Raw genomic sequence first — 23534 nt, 5'->3', positions numbered from 1 at the left:
AGGTTTGTCAGATTCAACAATTTTTACCGCTGCTTTTCTCCCACATGAACAAAATAGGTATTGGTACCTTAGATCTTCAGTACTTCCACCAGCACTGCTTGAGCATGACATCTATAGTTTATTGAAAAAAAATTAATAATCCATTCAAGTCATATTTCAGGAAAAGGAAAAGACTGCACCTTGATGTTAGAACTCACATTCAGATTTCCTTCGTTCTCTATCTTGGGTTCCTTCACCAACATTCAGTGCAAAGTCAGCTACAAAGTATTTCGGAAGATGGAAAGAGATGAGGAGCACCCATCTAGGCTTTATTGGGTACGTCAAATTGGTCAGGGGTAATATGGGTATGTTTCCTACTGCTACCAGAAGAACAGGCGCGTTTTGCCCACGAATCGTTACGGTGGATGCTTTCCGTCTATTTGCCAGTTCAACCCAAACCACAGGGGGTTTATGTATAGCTTTTTGAACGATGGGGGGGTTATGTGGTTTTTTCGAAAACCACAGGGGGCTAAAATGTAATTTGCCCTTTATTAAATACATTGTGGAAAATCGAAAAAATAATTTCCTGTGGTATGACTCCTCGCATCCTATAGGCTATTTGCTGGAAGTGGTTTCACCTCAGACTGTTGTAGCTTTGGGAGTTCTTCAACTGGTATAAGTATCACCTATTGCTTGTTGATGGCAAGTTGGCTTGGCCTGTTGGGAGGAAAACTGGAAAAGGGCTTCTGAGTAAGGTTGCTTATTGAAGTGACTCCATATTTCTTACTCCCCAGAGTTGCTATGGTGTACTTCTGGTTCCTTTATTGAGAAGCAAGTCTTTAGTGAGCTGCAATGCAAAGGGTTGGAAGTTGTGTTGTCTAAACCCTAATCTAGTACGAGCTAATGATCGGTTCTCAGGTTTCTTTTGTGCTGCTGCAATATCTGTCTAAACGGGTGGCAAAAACTATTAATCATCTGTATTTTGCACACCACTATGCTGCAAATGTTTGGAGAGAAGTGCAGAATTGAGTGTGGCATATAGAGGAGCCTATTCTTGGAATATTGGGCTTTCTGGGTTAATTAGTGTTCATTATGTGCAGATCAACTTTGTTGATCAAGTAGCTAGATTGTCTCTTGCCACTTCTGTCCATAACATTTGAGGAGAAAGGAATAGGAAAATTTCAACCTGCTTCTGTCATCCTGCAGTCCATCATCAATGAAGTTGGAGCAGCTGTAGCTTCTTGAAGAAAGATTAAACCAACAAAGCTTAACTGGTCTATAACCATAGCCTGAAATTTTGATTGGTGTACATTTGTAAGCATAGAGTATTCTGTTTTGTTTACCTAATCATTTGGTATTGATTGTAATTGCTGCAAATAGATAAGAGCAGTAGTTGTTATACCTTGCGTATTGCAAACTTAAAAAAGCTACATAAGTATCCATTCAACAGAGGCCAGTGTGATCCTGAATTTGTTTTTCAATGTCAAGTAATAAATTAGGGATCCATAAAAATTATTTTCCTCTAATTGTTTATTCCAAACAAATTAGAGAACTGACTACATAAATTGGGTTACATACTGAACTTAATACTGAAAGTGCAATACAACTTGTAGTTGGAAAGCTTCAGGCCATCAGTTTATTTTGCTTGGATGGGAGAAATGAGTTCTGCATCAAAGGAGACGACAAGAAGCTTCATGTCAGGACTACAAAACTGACAGCACAGGCTGAACAAGCGCATGCAGCTTTGTCCATCAAAAGCAATCCGCAACAAAAGGAACTTTTGTTTATCAGTTGGATCAAGCCACCGGAGGAATGGATTAAAGTGAATGTTGACGGAAACTCAACCAACAACCCGGTCTTGCAGGTGCTGGAGGTCTTCTACGGGATGCTCTAGGAAGATGGCATGGTGGTTTCTGTGCTAAACTAGGAATTGCAAGCAATGTAGCTGCAGAATTATGGCAATGGTCGATGGCCTGAACCTGGCATGGGCTTTAGGATATCCAAGAGTGATCTTAGAATCGGATTCAATGACCAGCATCTCCCTTATTCAAGGCAATGTACAGAACAGCCCCCACCATAATCTCATTGCCCAGGTCAATCAGTTTCTTTGCAGAGAATGGGAATGCAAAATATCTAGCAAAGAAGAGCATCGGCTTCCAGAGACTACGGAACCTACCAGATGAGCTACGCCAGCTACTCGGAGCTGATTGTAGAGGGGTGACCACCCCAAGATTTGTTGTTTGCAACAGTTAGGGCCTTAGGCCATCCATAGAACCAAAAAAAGGTACAATACAAATGGTACTGCCTTCAACTCAGAATCCTATCTATGACCTCACTGAGTTCAATTTTACAAAGATGGATATACTTTCATACTGCCAATCCCATTTCTCCATAACTGTTGAAAGATAAGATACATTCAAAATTACAAGATAACGATTCTTGAACTTAAAGGGAAACTGCATATTATCTCAATGTGTTTGCAGGCGCATTGGGAGGCCATTGGCAGGAACAGGACCAACACGGTATCGCATCTTCTCATCTTGAATCAGTTTTTGTAACTTAAATCTCGTCACCACGTTATATACGTATACGAGTATCAGGAACATGGAATAGTCCTTGCCCGGGCACATACGAGGTCCTGCAGAAAATGGTAGAAATGTGCAGGATGTCGGTCCATCACCCTCATATCTTGTGGGATCAAAAGCCTCTGGATCAGGAAAGTACTTGTGATTTTTGTTGGTTGTAAATGGACTCCAGTGCATCTGAAAGCGCAAGCTCTCATGAATGATCAAAAGTAGCAGCACTCGTCAAATTCTGTTTCTTGTTTTTCTTCTGTAATTTGTCGTGTAGAGTAAGCAGAAAAAGTGCATACCTTCCATCCTCTTGGAATAGTTATACCAGCGAAATTGATATCAATCAGGGCCTCTCGAAAGGTTCCCATGCTAGGTGGTGTTAACCTCATCGATTCACATATCACATTCCAAGAATACTTCATTTTCTTGACGTCTTCCCAATTTAATAGTTCTTCAGGAGCTTTTGACCGGGCAATCTCCATAAGTTCTGCGCATTAAATGATTAATACCATGCCAGTTACCATATTTTTTTCAAGGCGAAACTCTAAACGTTATAAGGAAGACAGCGAAAGTGGGAGAATTTGAGAGTCGAATTACAAGTCTCATGATCATCTAACTATTGTTTCTACAACTTAAGCTAAGTCCCAGGACATGTTATAGGTATTTCACTTTCTTTGTAATTATGTATGAATGCAATTCTTTTCTCCCTAGCAAAAAATATCAATATCCTAGTAGGAAGTAAAAATGCCACAAACAAATGAAAATTATTAGTTAAGGTATTGAGTTGCGTATATAAGTTGAGTAGACATTGATACAATTGCAAGCTTAAATTAAAGAAGTCGACGACCTTTTCTTCTCCAATAATGGATAAGTGATATGTCAATTATTTCAAATGATATACTATATAGACACATACACATATATATACATAAAAACTAGTGCATTTAATTTTCTTCTCGAAACTACCCTTACTATCAATTTTAATGACCATGGTATGTTTCGGTACATTATGGGGGCTATATATGTAAAATACTCTTTAAAAAAAAAAAAAGGTGAACATAACCTACTTTGAGCTTTCGTATTAGGAATTAAATTGGAAATTTTCAACATTACAGTCTAGTTACGGATGACTAGTCTAGTTGCACCAAAAGCCTGTTACTTTTAAAAATTTGCTGGAAGTTCTATAATTATTAGTTAATTAAACATTGGCCTTGTTTTAAGTGTCAAGTATACTCTCACAGGGCTTATTAGTTTCTAATTCCGAGAGTTCTTTTACTTAGTCTAGCAATATTCTATGTTGATGGTTTATGGAAATTGATTAATTTCCTTTGTTGGAGTAAAATTCTATAAGAATGGCTAATGGAAAATTTTAGACAAAAAAATTAGGAAATTATATGCCTTAAGTCTAGGATTAAGCAACATTTTTTCTTTTTTCTTTTTTTTTTTTGCAGGGTTAAGCCACGGTTTTTTATAGAGAAATTGGGCATTGTTATTGGACTTTGTACAGTATAATTAACAGTCATGTAATGATTCATATATAGATTGGTCATTCTTTTGGTGTAAAGAACTATTCACAAGAAAAGGGTTGCCTACATAGTATTAAATGGCTGTCCTAATATCCTTGGGAGTTGGGACTGTTTTGTAATAACCAATTTTGAGTTCTCATTGTGAAATAAGATCGAATGTGGTATGAAAAATTATATAATAGCTTTGAGAAATTTATTGAACAAGAAATAAGTGAAATTTCTTGGGATTGCTTTTAGAAATTATAATCAACAGAATATGCAAGCTCAAATATTGGCACCAAATCCAGAACCATGGGATAAACTGACGAAGCAAAACATGATTATTGGACTAAGGAGAATATTTCATCTTATTATTGAATAAATCAATTTTTATACAAATTCACTTAGCAGTTTGCTACAAAATTTTGTCATCTGAGTTCATTGGTTGAATTCAGATGTTGTACGAGTTTGCTGGCATCAAAAGTGGGCATAAAACTTCAAAAGTGGGCATCAAAAGTGGAGTTTTATGTAAACATGCAATTTACTACAGTTCATTTGACAAATAGGATGATTCATTATACAAGCAGAAGTTTAAGGTTTCCGAAGGACTATACAAGAGAGGATAACTTTGTGCTAATTCAATGATAGGATTTCAGGTCCAGCATAGTTGATAATTGGCAAAAAACCTCGGCAGCCATTAAACTATTGGCCGGGTTAAGTTTTAGTTATTAAACCATTATAAGTTGGTCACTAAACTAACTAATCAGTCCACCCGTGACCATTGCGTCAATTAATGTTCTTAATTTATGAAATAAGCAAACATGTGGCATAGGTTTGCTCTTAATCATTAAGTGGTGGACAAAACTATCCCTGCACTTTGCCATGTGTTCTACTTATTTCATAGATTAAGAGTATTAATCGACACAATAGTCACACGTATATTGATTAGTTAGTTTAGTGATCAATTTGTGACGAAAATTTGTTTAATGGTCAAAATTTGATTCGATCAATAGTTTAGTGGCAAAATTTGTTTAATGGTCAAAATTTGATTCGATAAATAGTTTAGTGGCAGCTATCTTTTACCATATACTTAATGATTTTTTTAATTTCTTTTCATGCAACATATATTTGTTAGGAAGTTCCAATGCAAGTACTTTAATTATTCTCTTTCTGTATTGTTAGGCTGTTATGGCAGCAGAAGCAAGCTAATCAAATCACTGTTATTTGATTAGTCGAGGTGCATTACTGTCTTCTGGTTTTTAGGCAAGAATAATGTTTTACTTCTATACCATGGAAATCCCTGCTAGGGCTGTATAAGCCTAGAGGGAAAGGAAATCCACCTCTGGATTGTATACTACAGCATCATTTAGCTTCTTTTTAAATAATGAGGAGTTCATGTTCAGTTTATGACTGTAATCTACATGAATTTCTATGTAAGAAATTAATTAGATAGATTTGCTTAAATTAGATGAACTACTTAGGTGGATTTGCTCAAATTAGATGAATATTAGCTTTCTATCAAGAATTAACCCCACACGTTGATGAAGATATGAAAGGAGGAGAAATCTTAGTTCAACAACTAGGAGAATGGCCTATCTAGTTTCCATGGATGTTGTAATAAGAAAACTTAAATCTTATTTGCATCGCAAGTCTCTTAAATTTAATTTGTTTCATAGATTAAGTTGAAAATGTTAGAAGTTTGTCATTCAAGTCCCCATTTGAATATACACCCAATTGGTATCAAAATCTTGACCTGATGCACGGAATAGCTCTAAGAGTCTCCCATGGCCAATGGATCAAAGCCCACTGGTTGATTTTCTAACTGCTTCTCGTTGGATATAACCGCAAATGAAATGGATGAGATTTTTAAAACGTACCTTTGTAAACCGCCTCATAAATATGGGGAAGCTCAGCCAGATGGTTTAAGGCAAATGTGATTGTTGCACTTATTCCTTCATAGCTGGGAAGCATTAAAGTTAAAAGATAGGCACCAATCTCTGAATCGGACATGGAATAGGCGTTTCCCTCGAGCAGAATGCGAGACAATACGTCGGAACCAGCACTTCCTGTATCCTGAAAAACCATGTCTCTCTTCTTGGCGATGATGTTCAAGAATTGATGCTTAACCCTTTTGACCTCTTTCAAAGCATGATTATATCTGGTGCCAGGCATATTGATGGGCATTGAAAACAACCCTTGCATTATGATCCAGAAAGAATCAGATATTCTTTGAATCTGGCAAGCATCTTCAAGGCCAAGGAGCAATCTGCATGACAACGAAAGTGCATACTTCTGGCAAAGAGGATAAACCTGTATCACTTTGGAAGGATCCCATTCTGTCTTGATATGTTCCCTTGCCAGGGCATCCATTATGGTTATGTACTGTCTCAAAGTTTTCGGATTCAGGATTTCATTATGAAGAAAAGTTCGACATTTTGAAATTACTTGCCTGACAGATTGTCCAGGAGAATCTACCAAATCCATTAACTTGGACGCTGCAGAAGGAAGCCAAGGAGCAAGCTGGTCGTTTGCAGTGTAAAGTAAAAACTTGTTCCCAGCTGCACCACAAACTACAGCCACTTTCTTCCCAAACAATGAGGTCGCAAATACTTCTGCCGAGTATTTTTCCATCCTCTGATGAATAAATTTTTCTGGGCCACTCGAGAAAAAGTGAAGTGTCTCTCCAACAACTGGCAATCCAAATGTGCCTGTTGGAAGTATGGATGTCTTAGATTTGAAACGTTGACTTAGAAAGCCAAGAAAAATGAAGGAAACCAAGACGACTACAATGGTGAGGAAATACAGAGAAAAGGCCTCCATATTCCTGTGTTTCAATCCTACACAGACAAAAGTTGATGAATCTGTTGTCTAGTCCCTTCTGCAAGGGGTATATGCATACGCGGATATATATATATATATATATATATATATATATATATATATTTGGTGAACGGATGACGGTGGAAATGCATCTGGTTGTGAAATATATCCACACGGTCTTGTGAAATGGATGTGGGATTTTCTATCTCACTTTCCTAATCCACAGTGTTGACGCCAACAACACTTGTCCTCATAACAAATTCTGTTGCTTCGTTTGTATCGAGAGATTTGATGAAGGAATTTGAAATTCTCTCAAATATCTCTAATTGTTTAGATTATTTAGGAAGTACTTGAATTTATACATCACAAATTATTATAGTGTTTAAAATGTGTTTTAATAATTGGTGAATTATAAATTCAAAACCTCTTAAATAAACCAAATAACTAGAGCGATTTCGGGGAATTTCAAATTATTCGTCAAATGCCTAAATACAACTTTTTGGTGGCTCCGTTTGGATTAGCTATTTTTGGCGGTATTTTTTAAAAATTTACTGTAGCAGAGTTTTTAGAGTATATTTTAGAATATTTTTAGAAAATATTTTGGAATATTTAAAAGTAGTAGAGTTTTTAAAATATATTTTGGAATATTTTTTAAACATAAAAAAATTTAGACTACTTTTTAGAGTACCTTTTAGAATACATTTTAAAAATTTTTATAGTATTTGAAAAACTGAAGGACTTTATGGCAAAAAACAACTAGAGTTTTAATTCAGTTACAACTTTTTAATGAGACTCATTAATTCATTTAGGGATTTAATGACAAAAGTTTTTTGTCTCATTTAATGAGTTTTTCAAAACCTCCCAACTAGAGGGATTTAATGAGACTCATTAATGACAAAGGTTGTGATTGAAAAACTCATTAATGACAAAATACAAAAATCCCTAAATGATTTAATGAGTTTTTCAATTAGAATTTTTCTCAATTAATTTATTACTTCCAAAACTATTGTAATGTTGATTTTTTTTCTTTTCTTTTTTTTGTTTTGTAAGTGGGAGGTTTTGAACACAGGAGGACCTCCTACTTACAATTCCTAATCCTCCCACTTTACCAATTTATACCAATTTGATGGTTATACGTTGTATACATTGTATATAGGCAATTGTGCTATGTATAGACTTAATTTAGAATATTGTAACTCCTATTTTTGAAACTATACAGGTTCCAATAGTAGAATTATTGCTTTTATTTTTCACACCATCTCTTTAACTTATTACCTTATAAGAGGATCTTTCTATTATTTATTGCTATTCGGATCTTATATGATACATTGCTGCATTGGATAGGTGCTATGTTTTTTGTTTTTTTTTCTTTTCTGGCAACAATCAAGTATCATTATTATTACTATTATTATTATTATTATTATTTGTATTAGTGGTAATTTATCTACATTACTCCCATTCTAACTATACTACGAAAGGATCCATTTTGGCTAAGGGGATCAAAGGAAAAGAAATCCAGCTCTCTAGGCCACAAAAGTGCACTATTGCACATTTTTAAAAGTTTTTACTATACAAAGATTTGAACCCCTGACTACATGGTAACATTCCTTAATTTAGTAAGTTTCTATAAAGGCATTAGTTCCCTATTTTATATAGGTTTGAATTAATGATACATATTTTTATTTTTGACCAATCAATCCATAGTGTTTCTTTTTTGTTTGTCTTCGATATCACATATTTCCATTTTATACATAGATTAGAAATTTTACAATTGTTCATAACTTTCCATTTTTCTACTCCTATTATTTGATTTGGTTATTTATTATTATTTCTAAACTTTTGAATATTTTTACTTCTTATTGTTTTATCCTATAATTTTATGATAATACTCATACTAACCTATTTATGTTGTCTAATTAATAATTTGATAAAAATTTCTTTAGTAATTATCATGTTTTTTTTTAATCTATTTTCTTTGCAACTTATTATAGGTCAAAGCCATGTCCATTTAAGATTTGATTTCTCTATTAATTTATTGTTTAAAATTTTTTATACCTTAAACAACTTAAAAGATTGCCTCTAAAATTAGCTTTCTTATTTCAATTTCTTATTCTTTGTTTTTCTTTTATAAATGAATTTTTTCTTTTTCTATCTTTTTAATAATTTATCCTTTTCAAAAATTTATAATGTCCATTCTCAAATTTACAAAATTGAAAAAACTATATAGTGAATATCTATTTCTTGCATATGATACTTTACCATCATCAATTTGAATAGTCAAAATTGAATCACAAATTATTATTTATTGAAAACTAATTATTAGCTTGAGCATGAGTCAAATATTTTTATTCTATTTAGTTTCAATGTTTTCTATGTTTAGTATTTTAAAATTTTTCTTTTTGTATGAATATCTATTCAAAAGAAAACTTTTGAAGAATAAAAAATGCCGACGCAAATGTGCCTGACTAATTCTATTTGACTTGTTAATGTACTTGACTAATTCTATTTTTGGATCTTAGTATTGCATATCCTTTTCACAATTTGACTTAATTAAATTTTAGATGCTACACATATCTTTTTGTTCTATCCCAAATTGTTTCTCAATGAGTTGAAAAATAGAATGATATGAGCAATTGTAGAAATATATCTTCGAGGTTAAGTGATCTAAGCAATTGTATAAAAATAGAAAGATAATAGAATAGATTTTCAAGGTTAAGTGTTCAGACCTACTACATTAAATTACACTGTGTAGAAGTCGCAAATTAGTGGGCATCTCAACCCATGCCAAAATATACTTGAAATGGTACAAAATTTTTGCGTTATTGATAGGTTACATTTTTATCATTAATTTTATAATTGTTTCCCTCATTTATATTACCAAATATTGTATTAATTGATTGATTCTACTTATATTTGGTATTTTATGCCAATTGTAGGAAGGTGGAGCAAAAAAATAATAAAAGAGGTGATTTTTCAATAGTTTCTCAATTCAAGATGGAGTCTACATGGAGTATTAGATAAAAATTAGGAAACTACCACTTTTTATTAGATGTCTTATTAGGAAACAGTTAGCATTAGTTGGAGAAGTTTCCTTTTGTAATTAGAATTCTATTTTTGGTTGGCCAATGGACGGCCGAAGTAGTAGACTTCAATTAGGGAACAAAGAGGAAGAAAAGGCGGGAATCCCGCGTGATTACTACCTTGGAGGGAACAAGAAAAAATGAGACGCGTGTTGGTCTCTTCTTTAGTTAGTCTTGAGGGAAAAAACCAATGGTTAGGGATGGATTCCTGCAGATTTCCCTTGAGGATATGTAGCTAAATTTCCGTTTTCTAGTCGAAGGTCAATTTGAGAACTCAGTTCCAAATATCTGTGAGATCGAATTATTTTTATTTATTTCTTTTATTCATTGGTATTTGTACGTTTCCTAATTTAACTTCTTATGATTGTTATGTTATTTGAATGCCAAGGGCCCGATATTCGAATTAACCCAATAATCTAATGCCAGATTAATTGATTGAATCCGTAATTGTTCAATTGATTAATACTAGTGGCGACTAACGTGATTGGTTTCATGCTAGGGAAACGTATGATCTAACTTAAACAAACACTCGTAGCGTTTGTTGCTTAGGGTTCGGCTTTTCTAATTCTTATTGCAATCGAGAAATTAAATCCTATGGTCGTACCTAGGGTTATTTCTTGGTTAGGGAAATAGTTAATGGTCGTACCTTGACTATCGAAAAAGTAAGGAAAGGCTGGTTGTTTATCACGTGTATGACAATTATAACCAATCTATTAATGAGTAATTGAATTATCTTTGCATAGATGATCAGTTGAATGAACCGTGTCTGAAAAGTTGAACCTTTGACTAGAGTCGTATTGGTTATTGATTAATTCTTGTTTATTTTTATTCGTTGTTTCATTAGTTATTTTATATTCTTCAAAAAACCCCTTGACTTCGGACTTTGGAAGAAATGAATTATCCCCAGTCCCTGTGGATTCGATCCTGCTCACCGCTATATACAAAATTTGTATTTTTCTTGAGTAGGTAATTATTATTGTACAGGCTTGACACCTGTCAATTATTTATGTGATTTTTTTTTTATAAAAGCAAATTTCATGAATAGATCACTGAAAATCGTCCAGTATGATTTGATTTATATCACTGTTTTAATGACAGGTTAAACATGTACTGGAAATTATATATCTGTAATTTAATAGATACAATAAATTTGAAAAATCATCAACATCTGAAAAATACAAGAAATTTCAAAATTGTCTTCCTATAGATAAATCATTGTAGTTCCCTTTAGTGCATATTGTAATTTTAAACTCCAATATTAATGATGGGATCTGTTGAAATAGATTCAAGATCCAAAAACTTTCAAATCTGATAGTTAGATCTAAAATAAGCTTAGATTAACAATAAAATAAGAAAAAAATACAAAATCTCCATAGAAATCTCTACAAGGATAGAAAATTCTCACTAGGAATCCCTATACTAAATAAATTTGGAAGAAACTTTATTAGAAAAACAAAACAAACAAAATTTATGTGGTTTTGAGGTAAGACGATTTTTATTTACTTTCAAATAATAAGTATTGAATTACAATTGGTCCAAAACCAATAATTTTAAAATGATTTTGCCTCTTATTGAAAAATTATTCATGGGCTAATCATATGTCTTATATCAAATATATGCCCGCGAGACATACAAGGAAAATGGAAATCTTTTGGCTCCCTTGTGTCTTTGCTCATCTATGAAACATTAAACTTGACGTGTGCTGATTGAAGCATTATAATTTGTCCTTTCTCTGTATGTGAAACAATATAATAAGCCATATCAAATTTTGTTATTAATAATTTGAAATGAAAATGAACTTGTTAAATATCAAGTCGATATGGATATAAAGTTGTTTTATGGGTATATTTTTTGGTTATTTGGCTACACCTATATTTTAGTTGTATTTTGCATGAAGCCATTCTCAAAATTTAATTGCTTTGCACTGATACAAGATTGTGAAGAATAGTGTGGCCAGTGAATATTTGTGAAGGAACTTGGAAAATATATCAACTACCAATTCCATCTACATGATACGGGGAAGGAAGGACAGTGAGACATTTGACCTTTAAATGCTATAAATCCTTTTTCATCATGAAATCGGTTGCATGCAACTAAGTATTTGATGTATGACAATAAGGTAAGAAGTTTGACTGTGACAAATACTTTTCTCAACAAACAGATGTATATTGCTTAATTGGCGTTATGGCCAACTGAGCTTAGCGCTTTGAGTTTGCCCTTATGTGCAAAAATCCATTGAAATTGTTTAAATGGTTCCTATTAAGTTACTAGAGTACTGGCCATTGGAAAGAAATTGAAAATGATATTTGAGAAATTAAGTAGCTCTCAGTAGTAAATTATTGATAATTGATACGGATGATTCTTAATATATACTGAGGCTATTAGATACTAGCTACTGCAGTGGAAATATTTAAAAAAATAAAAACAAATGTGGTTTAATCAACATATATCTGCCTATATATATATATATTTGTAGTTAATTGCAAGTGTTTGAGAAATCTTCTCACCAAATAATGATGCAATATGACTATGTCAATTTTAGACAAAGCAAAGCACGCCTTTGGTCTAGCTCTAAAAGACTTAATAGAACTATGCCTATCAATGGGTCGGATATGGGTTGGAATTAAATATTCTGGACTCGAACCCGTTTTAATAAACCCGTTCTGAATTCTACTCGTCAATCTGGCAGGTCTTATACTTATATTCCTAGAACCAGGTCCGATAGGTCCCAGAGTCAGGTCATGTCGACTCAACAGAAACAAGGTCCGACAAAATTTTGCACTTTGTATGGAATATTAGGCTTTGGTGATTTGGGAAAAAAGTATTATTATCTTAAGAAGTATTTATATTTATAATTATTAATCTATTTAAATGAGTTCAGGTTGAATACGGGTCGAAATCTTATATTTCATATCTCACCTACTTTTTTGTTAGAATAAATAGGTATGGATCAGGATAATAAAACTATATCTCAACCCGTACCTTGAAAAAATAACAGGTCTGTTCAGAATCTGGTCGAGACCCGGACCGTTGACAGGCCTAAATAGATCTAAGAGAGCTTAGGAAGGGGATACTTTAGTCCCAAGTAAGAGACATCCAAAGAGTTAGCATAAAGAACAACACGGAAGAGCGACAAGACAGTTAGAAAAGAGCTCAAAAGAACGAGAGCAAGAGGATAAAGGAAATGAACGTTACCCCCAGCCAGGTTTACTACTCTAATTAGCGGTAAAAGAAAGAAGAAGATTGCTCTTCAAAGACTAGACTTTTTTTTTTTTTTTAATGAGCAAAGATTCATAGGAACCTGGGTTGATGCAAAACCAAAAACAGCTGATCAAAACTTGCTTCCAGTATTCTAAAACCATGGATTTAGTTAGTGTCTTCATTTCTGGTCAAATCTAACAAGAATTTTTAATTGTTACTAGTAATCTTTTATATCAAGTTGAGACCAGCTTGCTTTCTCTTCTCTAACAAACTTTTATATCTTTTAATAATATTGGATTTGGACAATACAACTTTTCTTGTTTTCTTCATCCTAATCTGTAAACTGTATGCCAAAACTCAGGTTTGGTTAGTATCAAACAAATGGATTATACACTCAACTAGTGATTCTTACCTGGCAAGGTCAACTACCCCATTTTGTTTTTGTTCTTTTGGTTGGTTTAAGGCAAAAGTCAACTAGTTGCAGAAACCAGGAATCCGAAACCGCAGTATTATCTGTATGCAGCCATTTTGATTTGCATCCCAAAACTGCCGAAGCAATCGCAGTTTTGTTCTGAAGCCAAGAAAAATAATGGAACTCTAGCATTTAACTTGCACTTCAGCTGCTACTATATATATCCACCTTAAACAAACTATTTATCCACAACAAAACCATCTGCTTAAATTTGAATTTCATCACAAGTGAAGCTCTAAGAATATTCAAGATGTCTACTTACTTTAGTACTCAAGGTCAAGTGATACGCTGCAAAGGTACTTCCCCTTTAAATTCTAACATCATTTCTTTCCTCTGCTTTAGCTGAGATAAAAAACCGTATAACTCTAATTTGGCTCATGAATTGTAGAAAGACCTCTTGCATGGCCAATTAACTTGTTTGAGTTATGAACAGTTGTTTATCATTCGTCTAATAATTGGTTTTGAACACTTGTTGAGTCTAATCTTGTTGCTGCAATTTACAGCTGCCGTGGCATGGGGACCAGGGAAGCCACTGGTAATTGAGGAAGTGGAGGTAGCACCACCCCAGGCAATGGAAGTTCGCCTCAAGATCCTCTTCACCTCACTTTGCCATACTGATGTTTACTTCTGGGAAGCCAAGGTTCTATTATGAATCATCTGTTGCATCTATGTTTTAATTTAGCATTGTTAGATACTACATTTCTGTTCTTTTCATACGTTTAACAAGCTTACTTTTGTCAATGTGCAGGGTCAGACCCCTGTGTTTCCAAGAATATTTGGCCACGAGGCTGCAGGGTATGGGAATAACTTGTCCCAGATTGACTTAGAATACAAAATATTCTTTCTTAGGGTGTTGATAATAACTTGTCTCAGATCCTTAATGAATTTTTGTTTGCAGAATTGTGGAAAGTGTCGGTGAGGGTGTGACGGAACTCAAACCTGGTGATCATGTGCTTCCTGTATTCACAGGAGAGTGCAAGGAATGCAGGCATTGTAAATCAGAGGAAAGCAATATGTGTGACCTCCTCAGGATCAATACTAACAGAGGAGTGATGCTTAATGATGGGAAGTCGAGATTTTCAATAAATGGAAAACCAATTTATCATTTTGTTGGAACTTCCACTTTCAGTGAATACACTGTGGTACATGTTGGCTGTGTTGCAAAGATCGACCCTGAAGCTCCACTTGATAAAGTTTGTGTTCTCAGCTGTGGAATTTCCACAGGTTGGAAAACTTTTCAGAAATTCAAGTCTCTTTATGCTAACAGTTTTGATTTTCCACTGATACAATAACATGGAGAATGTATGCTAATGGTACAGGTCTTGGTGCAACCTTGAATGTTGCAAAGCCACCTAAGGGTTCAACTGTTGCCATTTTCGGTCTAGGAGCTGTTGGTCTTGCTGTAAGAATCTTTTCTGCACTTTAATTTTGCGTTAAAAGCAACATTCTTTACATACATTATGGCAGTAGCCCCTAAATTTCCATGCTATGGCTTCTTTATGATTAGGCTGCTGAAGGAGCTCGAATGGCTGGTGCTTCAAGAATTATTGGGGTTGATTTGAACTCAAACCGATTTGAAGAAGGTGCACAAGAAGCCCTTATAACATGCATTTCAATCTTTTCATACTTTCCTGAGCTATAGATGCACTTAAATCACTAGAGAAACTAAGGTGAAATATAAGAAAAAAAATACTTGGCTATTTTTGTTATTGCTTTCTGACTATTTGTTTTCTTTTATCTGCAACCAGCCAAGAAATTCGGTGTCACGGAGTTTGTGAACCCAAAGGACTACAATAAGCCAGTGCAAGAGGTAATTCTTGTTTCTGCAGTAATTTACAATGTGACGACAATGAATATTCAGCTCACAATGCCTGGGACAATTTTCCTTCAGGTTCTTGCAGAGATGACAGATGGGGGTGTAGATCGCAGTGTTGAATGTACTGGAAGTATCAACGCAATGATCTCTGCATTTGAATGTGTTCATGATGTAATCTGCTTACTTTATCCTTTGTTCTAAGAATTGCAATGCCTAGCTATTAGGATATTTCAAGAAGACAATAATTAGTAATCCGAAAGTCTGGATATACTGAATCCTACGACCTTGCAGGGATGGGGTGTTGCTGTACTTGTTGGAGTACCAAATAAGGATGATGCATTCAAGACTCATCCAATCAATGTCCTGAATGAAAAGACACTCAAGGGTACATTTTTCGGCAACTATAAGCCTCGAACTGACCTTCCCTCAGTGGTGGAAAAGTACATGAATAAGGTAAGCTTATTTCTCCTGTGAAAAACTGATCATCCAGACTGTCATTTAAAGTATTTAGAAGCATCTATATGAAGAAGGAAGCTATAGCGATTAACGATCGATTCTATGCATATACTAGCCAACTGCACTGACATGTTGGCTTCCAGAATCAAGTGCTAATTTTGTGCCTCAAGTTATCTTGAACAATCATTTTTTGCTTGCAGGAGCTTGAACTTGAGAAGTTCATCACCCATGAACTGCCTTTCTCAGAAATCAACAAGGCATTTGAATACATGCTGAAAGGAGAGGGCCTTCGATGCATCATTCATATGGGAGCATAAACCACCATCTTGTCGAAATGTCAAATTACATGAGCTTGAAGGCAGTGAATGAATAAAATAGTTTGCTGAAATTGATATGTGTTGAAATGGTCAATATCTTCATGTGTACCAGAGAATTTACCTTGTAACTTACCTTTCTGATTCCCTCCACAGTGTACATAAATAAAGACTATTAAAATATCTCAAATGTTACATATGTCATCCACTGAATGAACTTTCCAAGACACTCCTCTGCTGTTACTTTACCTCTCTCTGATAGATTCAATTTTCCTCTGGATAAAACTAAATTCTGAAATTTTAATACCCCGTAACTTTTTGTCTCGAAGCTGATTACGATGATAAAAATTGCTAGATTTAATTAGTGTGTAACAATCTAAACTTGGAGTTTTTGAACTGTCAATAATCCTTATCTTCGGTTTTTTCCCCCTAACTTTTGCTTTAATTTTCTTAAAAATGATGTTAGGGGGTTTGTGATAGATATTGGCAGTTTATACGGTTTAGATCATAATTTGGTCAAAATATAAGGCTTATTTTGTAATTTGGACAAACCTTGGGAACGTAAATGTATTTTAAGAAAAATCTCAATTTTATCATTTTAATATTTCCGTTGGTGAGTTTTGGATGCCAGTAACTTATAATATAAAGAAAACCTCAAGTGAGTTTTGGAAAAAAGGCATTAGCCTTTGTCTCATGTGGATGAAAAATTACAGGGCTTATTTGGATTGTGAGTAAAATTTTAAAATATTTCTTTGATATATTTTTTCAATCATTTTTTTTATCTCACATACATCATATATTATTATTATATTATTTTTTTTTTCAAAAACTTCAAAAAATTTACAATACAAACAGGCTCAGCCGTTTGGATGGACTTAGTTAATGCATCCAAGAGATCAAGAGCTGAATTTTCCTTACCAAAATTGTGATTACTTTTGGTGTGATTTTTAAGTTTACCGTAAAAATATTTTTTTTCCACCCCTGTTTCCATATTCTTTTCACCTCCAACTGTTAAGCACAAAATTCGAATTCTGAACCTGACAGTGACGAAGATTATAACAGTCCTCTTCTGAGCATCCATACCTATGTTTTTCTGAGTAAGGTGTGATGTAATGCCAAAGCAACACTCAGAGGTATGGGATTTTCTGACTTGCCCATATTCTCATTTACAGTATGTATTAGATTTTCCTTTTTTCAACTATATAACTAGGTTTAACGGTACGTATTATATTTTTCTTTTTTTTTTTCAACTAAGGTAATTGTTGTATAAATATAATAGTATTGGATGTAAATTCATTTAATTTTGAAGTAATTATAATTTTTATATAAATTTTACTATATAAGTTACAAACTTAAATTTTACACCAAAATCGTATTTATTTATACTAGATGTTGAGAGAATTATACAATCGACTTAAAGTGGTGAGACCCTAAAACTCCGATCTTCCTTTTATTTCTACATCTACAAATCCATATGTTCCCATTTTTGCCCTCTGCTAACATATCTAGTCTAGAGAGATAATTAATATCTCCTTTACTTCTATTTTTTGGAAAGAAAAGAGCCTTCTCCAAATTTGATGTTTTTTTAGTTATTTTTTTGAACTTGAGTTAAACAATTGCTATTAAACCGTAACATCTATAAAATACCATTATACAAAAAAAAAAAAAAAAAAAAAAAAAGTTTTTTTGGGGTTTGTTCCATGTAAGTGAAATTTTTTTGGAATTTCTAAAATTTGTGAGAAGTTTCAATCACCAACATCTTACCAAATCTTTACAAACTTGTCAATTGACATTCCCTTTGACTTTCTTCAAACATATGAAAAATAATACGTCTCTATCTATATATATGACATCCATTGAAGTTGTGATGGCAAGTAGGAGTCTTAATGTCTTTTCACATTATTCAACAAAATTAGGGAGATTGACGTTAACATATATTAGAATGTCAATATCATTTCCTTGAAAATGTTAAAAACCTGCAAATAAGAATGTTCATGGTAATGACCTAAGCTGTTAGTCAGTGGCGAAGCCACATGCAAGCAAGTGGGGTCAATTAACCCCACTTAATTTTGGAAAATTAATTAGTTTTTAGGCTTAGGAAATTTTAGAAAATTTTAAAATAACATCTTATTTGACCCCCACTAAATTTTACCAAATTCTCTTTTCTATATACATTGACCCCAAACAATTGAAATTTCATAATTCTTACCATCACAATAATTTTGAATTTATTTCAACTTATTTATGCCTTACGGAAGTTAGTTCAAGAATAAATTCATCCAAAGTTTCCAAAAACAAAGGTGAACTTTCTTGAGTGGAGTGAGAAAATCAATTCTTCAAATTTCAAAGTTTCCAAAAACAAGAATTTTTCAAGTGGATGGTAAATTTTTTTTATTTATAATACAATATTAAGTTATTATGATTTTTATTTATAGCATGGTAAAGATAAATTTCTTTAAAAAAAACTCATAGAAGATCACGTTGATGGTGATTCGCAAATTATTTTATAAAATCAAGAGGTCCATTTAGTTACATTGAAAAAGATGTATTGAACAAAATTGATAATGAATGATTTTGTAGTGATTTAAAAAAAATCAATGGGTACTCGTATGCTACAATTTTAACCTATATGTAACATTAGCAGCTTTTATTTTTTTAAAAAAAAAATAATAAGTTTTGCTATACTAAGATTTGACTCCACTTAATCTGGGGTTTTAGCTCCACAATTGAATATCTATGTGTGTGTTATAAAGTCGAAATAGCAGAAAATAACTTCAGCATTTTCTCATTTGCAGTCGTGAGAGAAATTTACCCCATCCTAGCCCGTACAGTGTCTCCGTTAAATTTTTCAGTAACTTATTTGCAGATAATTTTTTTTTTCTTGACTTGTTACCCCAATTGATGAGTCCCAATTCACAGGCTAGCAGCTCATGGCTTATCAGCTATGCCAAAACAAGTCCAAAAAGTTGTTAAGAACTGTATACATCTGCAGATATCAACAAAGGTCAATTTGCTCGAAGATCAGATGTGATTAGATTTTTCCCATTCAAGAAACCAAAGTGCAATAATTCCAGGGCCCAGAGACCCTTTGTACCTGGAACATATGCCAAGACATTGGAAATCTTTAGCAGAGGAATTTTATCTTTCAAAATTGGTTGTTCCCCATTGCATTTATTCGGCGACCCGTGACCTTGTTTTGGATGCTGGCCATCTTTCAAAAGTGAAAAAAAAAAAAAAAATGCTAGGCTTAAATACATTTTGCCCCCTTGTAATTAGGTGTTAGAAGCAAATTGCTCCCCGTAGTCATGAAACCTACAAATGACTCCTTGATGATAATAGTCTAATGTATTATGCCCTTTATTGTTAGAATATTGTCCAATGAACTTCATTGTTAAAAAAAAAATATTGTCTTTTACTCTTTCTTCTTGTTGTTTTCCTTATTATCGTTTAAATTTCTTTCCTACTAAGAAATACAAGTTTCACAATCATGTACTAAAGAATTTCTTATGAAAAAATTAATTATCATAAGAAATTAAATAGAATATATTTATTTTAAGTAACTCTTATTTTATTTACAAATTCTTGTTATGCATTAATTGTTGCTAAAAATAATTACTGTTTAATACAAACATTTTACTCCTATTTTCTGTTTTTCTTCATTTACTTTTCTTCTTTATGCTTATTAACAGTTCGTTGGACACTTAATCATCTATAGTTTTTTTTTAGTTGAATATCTAATTATCATAAATTATTGCAAGAAACTAAAAAGGTGCATATTTAGTAATAATACTTTATGTCATTTCTATTTTTACTAATAATCAATGCATCATAAACATTTTATTAATAAGTAATGCATAGTAGTGTATCATCAACATTTTATCAATAATTATTTTTTGGAATAAATTGAGGAGTGGCGTCCTCCCTCTCTCTGGGGTTAGCCGATTAAAAAAAACATTTTATCAATAATTAATATACAACAAGGATCTATTGAAGAAAAATAGAAACTATTTAAGGTTTTTTTTATTATAAATACACTTTCTCATTTTGTATAATAATTTGTGACTGTTAAATATTTTACACAACTAAATAATGATAAATATATTTACCATAAAAAAATTGCTTACAAACAACAAAATAAGTTAAACCAAAAAAATAAATGGTTTAGTACATTATGCTTCAAATTTGTATATCATAGTCTATGAAGTAAAAAGAAATTGGGGGCTGCAGGTACATTTTCCTAGTAGTCAATTGGGGGCAATTTGTATATTTTGAAAATGCAGGAGTTAATTTGCTACTTGACCCTAATTACAAGAGGACAATACGTGATTAAGCCTAACTGTTATTGCTCCTTCTAAATTAGCCCTTGCATGAAATAAATCATTAAAGAAAAAAAAAACCAATAGGAAACCTAAATAATTGGGTTAATTTTAAACACTTAGTACTATTGTTATTTTAATTTGCAGACAATAAAATAAAGATTTTTTTTCTACAATTTATGATGGGATAATATTCGTAACCTCCCTTGAGATTTGTCATAATATCACTTAGCATCTCTAAAATTTTCTAAAGGGTATCTTACCTCTTTTGTCGATTTGAGAAGGTTGGATGTCACCCTCTCTAAAGATCATAATTGATGATATTACCCAGCTCAATCCAAATAATTGTTCAAAGCGAAAAAAATCTAGACAAAAAAATAAATACGAAATTGCCATCCCATATTGGCACCATTTTGGGTGATTTTTTGACATAATTGTCTACCAAATAAAAGCAGTATTTTTGTTGGAGTCCATATTTCTCTTGCTCTTGGGAATAACCGAGAACAATTAGCAGATTTTTAGCACTACCTTCAAGGTTATAACTTGGCATGTTTTGCTAGAAGATTTTTTTTTCTTTTGAATTTTCTCTTAATTTGCCCATTTTACTGCTAAATTTGTTTGCTTCTGTTGCTGTAACTTGTGCAGCTGAAGCAACTGCAGCACTAATAGTTGCTGCAACGATCATGAAAGGTATTGCTATCTTGTTGCAACTTTGCTGTTGTAGTACTTATAATCCCCCCATCATGACCTTTACTCATTAGAGTCATTTTGATTTTCATTGCTGCTGCGATATTCACAAATAGGACACATAATGGTACAGATGGAACCAAAGTATTATATTTCTTTTAGAATGCATTTTTAATCTTTAATCCAAAGGATCGAAATGTTATATAAAGTACCAACTCAATTGAGGTAAGAGAGGCTTTAAAAACCTCAGGAGTACCAAGTGATGTTATGGCAAATCTCGGGGGTGGTTTCTGATATTAATTATCCTTTCTTTATACAAGTGGCTTAGAAAAGAAAAGATTTCAAATTTAAAATGAGTTGTATTTCATGCATCTGCATCTATCAGTGTACAAATGATAATCCACTAGTTCTTAATGTACATCTAAGGAAATTCTTTGCAAGTCTTGATTTCAATATGAGGACTGAAGTCTGTGAACATTGGTGGATTAGACACAGTAAAAGCCACTAGAAATAGTCTAAAGTCGAACTAGATCCCTGTATTCAGCCAAAGGAACAAAAACAAATCATTTAATGCAAAGCAATGATTGCTAGATCTCCATTCTTTTTCCACCATAAAAGAAAGGAACTGTTTCACACTTCTTTCTCCCTCCATCCCTTCTCTTTCTTCCATGGCCTACTACTCTTCATTTGCCATAGTTCTTGCTTTGTGCATTTCATTTCAATCGGCAATTCATGTCCAGGGTGACTCAAGTTTAATAGAAAGCACTTGCAAAGTCACAAACTACTATGACCTTTGCATATCATCCCTCAAATCAGACTTGACCAGCCTAAATGCAGACGCCAATGGATTGGCAATTATTATGGTTAGAGTAGCAATGGCCAATGCCACAGCTACCAACACATACCTTTCCTCCCAAGTTCTGAGTGCCACAAATGATACACTGATGAAGAAGCTCATTAAAGATTGTGCCAAAAATATTCCTATGCCATTGAAGCTCTTCAAGCTTCACTTCAAGATTTGGATGCTGAGTTATATGACTATGCTTACATAAATGTTATGGCTGCAGCTGATTATCCAAATGTTTGTCACAACAGCTTTAGGCGCTCTCCAGGGGTGGCTTATCCACATGAGCTAGCTGCAAGGGAAGATGGTTTGAAGCATATTTGTGAAGTGGCTTTAGGAATCATTGATAGTCTTGGAAGGTGATTTTGCTGTATTTTTAAAAAATCTCATTTTCTATTCCTCCTGTTCCTCCTATAACCAATGGGACAAATTGTTGTATGTCGGTGTTTCCTTGCAATATAACCCCTCCTTTTTCCTTTTGCTGGTCTTTACTTTCGAAAAAAGATGTAAATGCTTATTGATATCCTTCTGTATTATAGAATTTATATATAGGGGAGTCATAGATATAATTCGAAAATATAAGCATTTTAATTTATGACGGTGACAAATACAGATGGGTGAATTCCACTTTGAACCCTTTAATTATACTCGAATTCATACTCTGACCTCTAAACTTCAAAATGGGACACTTTAATTTCTAAATTATAAAATTTGTTGTACTTAGGTTCCTAAAATATAGAACTTGTCCACTCAGTCCCTAAAGTATAAAATTTGTTCCATTTTAGTTCCTAAAGGATACCCACTTAGGCATAAAATTTGTCTCACTTCCTTAATAATGTTATTTAAGTGGGACAAATTTTATAGTTTAGGGACTAAAGTGTTCTATTTTAAGGACTAAAGTAGAAATTTAAGGACTAAATTAGAAATTTAAGTATAATTAAAGGGTGTAAAGTGGAATCAACCCCAAATAGGACCATCTTTCAAGATTTCATCTTCATTTTTCTTCTAGAGTCTAAATTTTTCTTCTAGAGTTTAACTAGCACAAACAAGGAGAATATACCACTAGGAAAGAAACCATACAGTTTATGAACATAAATGAACCTAAGTTAGTAATTCAATTTGGACAATGATATTTTATGACGCTATTTGATATCTGCACACCAGCACCACCTTAATTTTCATTGCATCCTAAGCCAATTTAATATAGTGAAGGCGTATAAATATCAATGCAGGAGTGTAAATATCATTTCGCTTGACTTTTATTTTTTAAAAAATTTTTAATTTTTGTTGCATCCTAAGCCAATTTAAGATAGTGAAGGCGTATAAATATCAATGCAGGCATGTAAATATCATTTCCCTTACTTTTATTTAAAAAAAAAAATTTTTTTGTTTTATTTGGCGTTTAGGGTAGTGAAGGAGTATGCTGTTTGTTTTGACGAGTTGAGTTAGACTTGATAAAGTCCCATTGCTC

The 23534-nt window shown here is 33.1% G+C and overlaps 2 protein-coding genes and 1 pseudogene across 2 annotated transcripts; 2 read left to right on the top strand and 1 right to left on the bottom strand.

The window, feature by feature from the left end:
* Window positions 1-2447: 2447 nt before the first annotated feature.
* On the bottom strand, window positions 2448-6877 carry LOC113698786 (beta-amyrin 6-beta-monooxygenase). The gene is made up of 3 exons (XM_027218733.2): window positions 5935-6877; window positions 2852-3039; window positions 2448-2741 (listed from the first exon to the last, which is right to left on the bottom strand). The coding sequence occupies exons 1-3, from the start codon at window positions 6875-6877 to the stop codon at window positions 2448-2450; spliced, it is 1425 nt and encodes a 474-aa protein (XP_027074534.2).
* A 6741-nt stretch (window positions 6878-13618) lies between these two features.
* On the top strand, window positions 13619-16420 carry LOC113698783 (alcohol dehydrogenase 1-like). The gene is made up of 10 exons (XM_027218729.2): window positions 13619-13926; window positions 14134-14270; window positions 14379-14425; window positions 14529-14854; window positions 14950-15032; window positions 15138-15213; window positions 15379-15440; window positions 15522-15617; window positions 15738-15899; window positions 16103-16420. Exons 1-10 carry the CDS (start codon window positions 13881-13883, stop codon window positions 16217-16219), a joined length of 1152 nt encoding a protein of 383 aa, XP_027074530.1. The 5' UTR covers window positions 13619-13880; the 3' UTR covers window positions 16220-16420.
* A 5457-nt stretch (window positions 16421-21877) lies between these two features.
* Window positions 21878-22542, top strand: LOC140010740 (cell wall / vacuolar inhibitor of fructosidase 2-like; annotated as a pseudogene).
* The last annotated feature ends 992 nt before the right edge of the window (window positions 22543-23534 follow it).

This window comes from Coffea arabica, chromosome 7c, assembly GCF_036785885.1.
Source record: "Coffea arabica cultivar ET-39 chromosome 7c, Coffea Arabica ET-39 HiFi, whole genome shotgun sequence".
Classification (NCBI taxonomy): Eukaryota; Viridiplantae; Streptophyta; class Magnoliopsida; order Gentianales; family Rubiaceae; genus Coffea; species Coffea arabica.
The sequence above is the reverse complement of the archived record's forward strand: the minus strand, read 5'-3'. Positions and strand labels throughout refer to the sequence as shown.

Bases quoted from the DNA above. Each gene is read 5' to 3' on its own strand.
- LOC113698786 (XM_027218733.2), bottom strand. From the start codon at position 6,877: ATGGAGGCCTTTTCTCTGTATTTCCTCACCATTGTAGTCGTCTTGGTT. The intron at 3,040-5,934 runs GTACGTTTTAAA...TTTAATGCGCAG, and splicing joins TTATGAGGCGGTTTACAAAG to AACTTATGGAGATTGCCCGG. The intron at 2,742-2,851 runs GTATGCACTTTT...TTGCGCTTTCAG, and splicing joins CTATTCCAAGAGGATGGAAG to ATGCACTGGAGTCCATTTAC.
- LOC113698783 (XM_027218729.2), top strand. From the start codon at position 13,881: ATGTCTACTTACTTTAGTACTCAAGGTCAAGTGATACGCTGCAAAG. The intron at 14,855-14,949 runs GTTGGAAAACTT...CTAATGGTACAG, and splicing joins CAGCTGTGGAATTTCCACAG to GTCTTGGTGCAACCTTGAAT. The intron at 15,900-16,102 runs GTAAGCTTATTT...TTTTGCTTGCAG, and splicing joins TGGAAAAGTACATGAATAAG to GAGCTTGAACTTGAGAAGTT.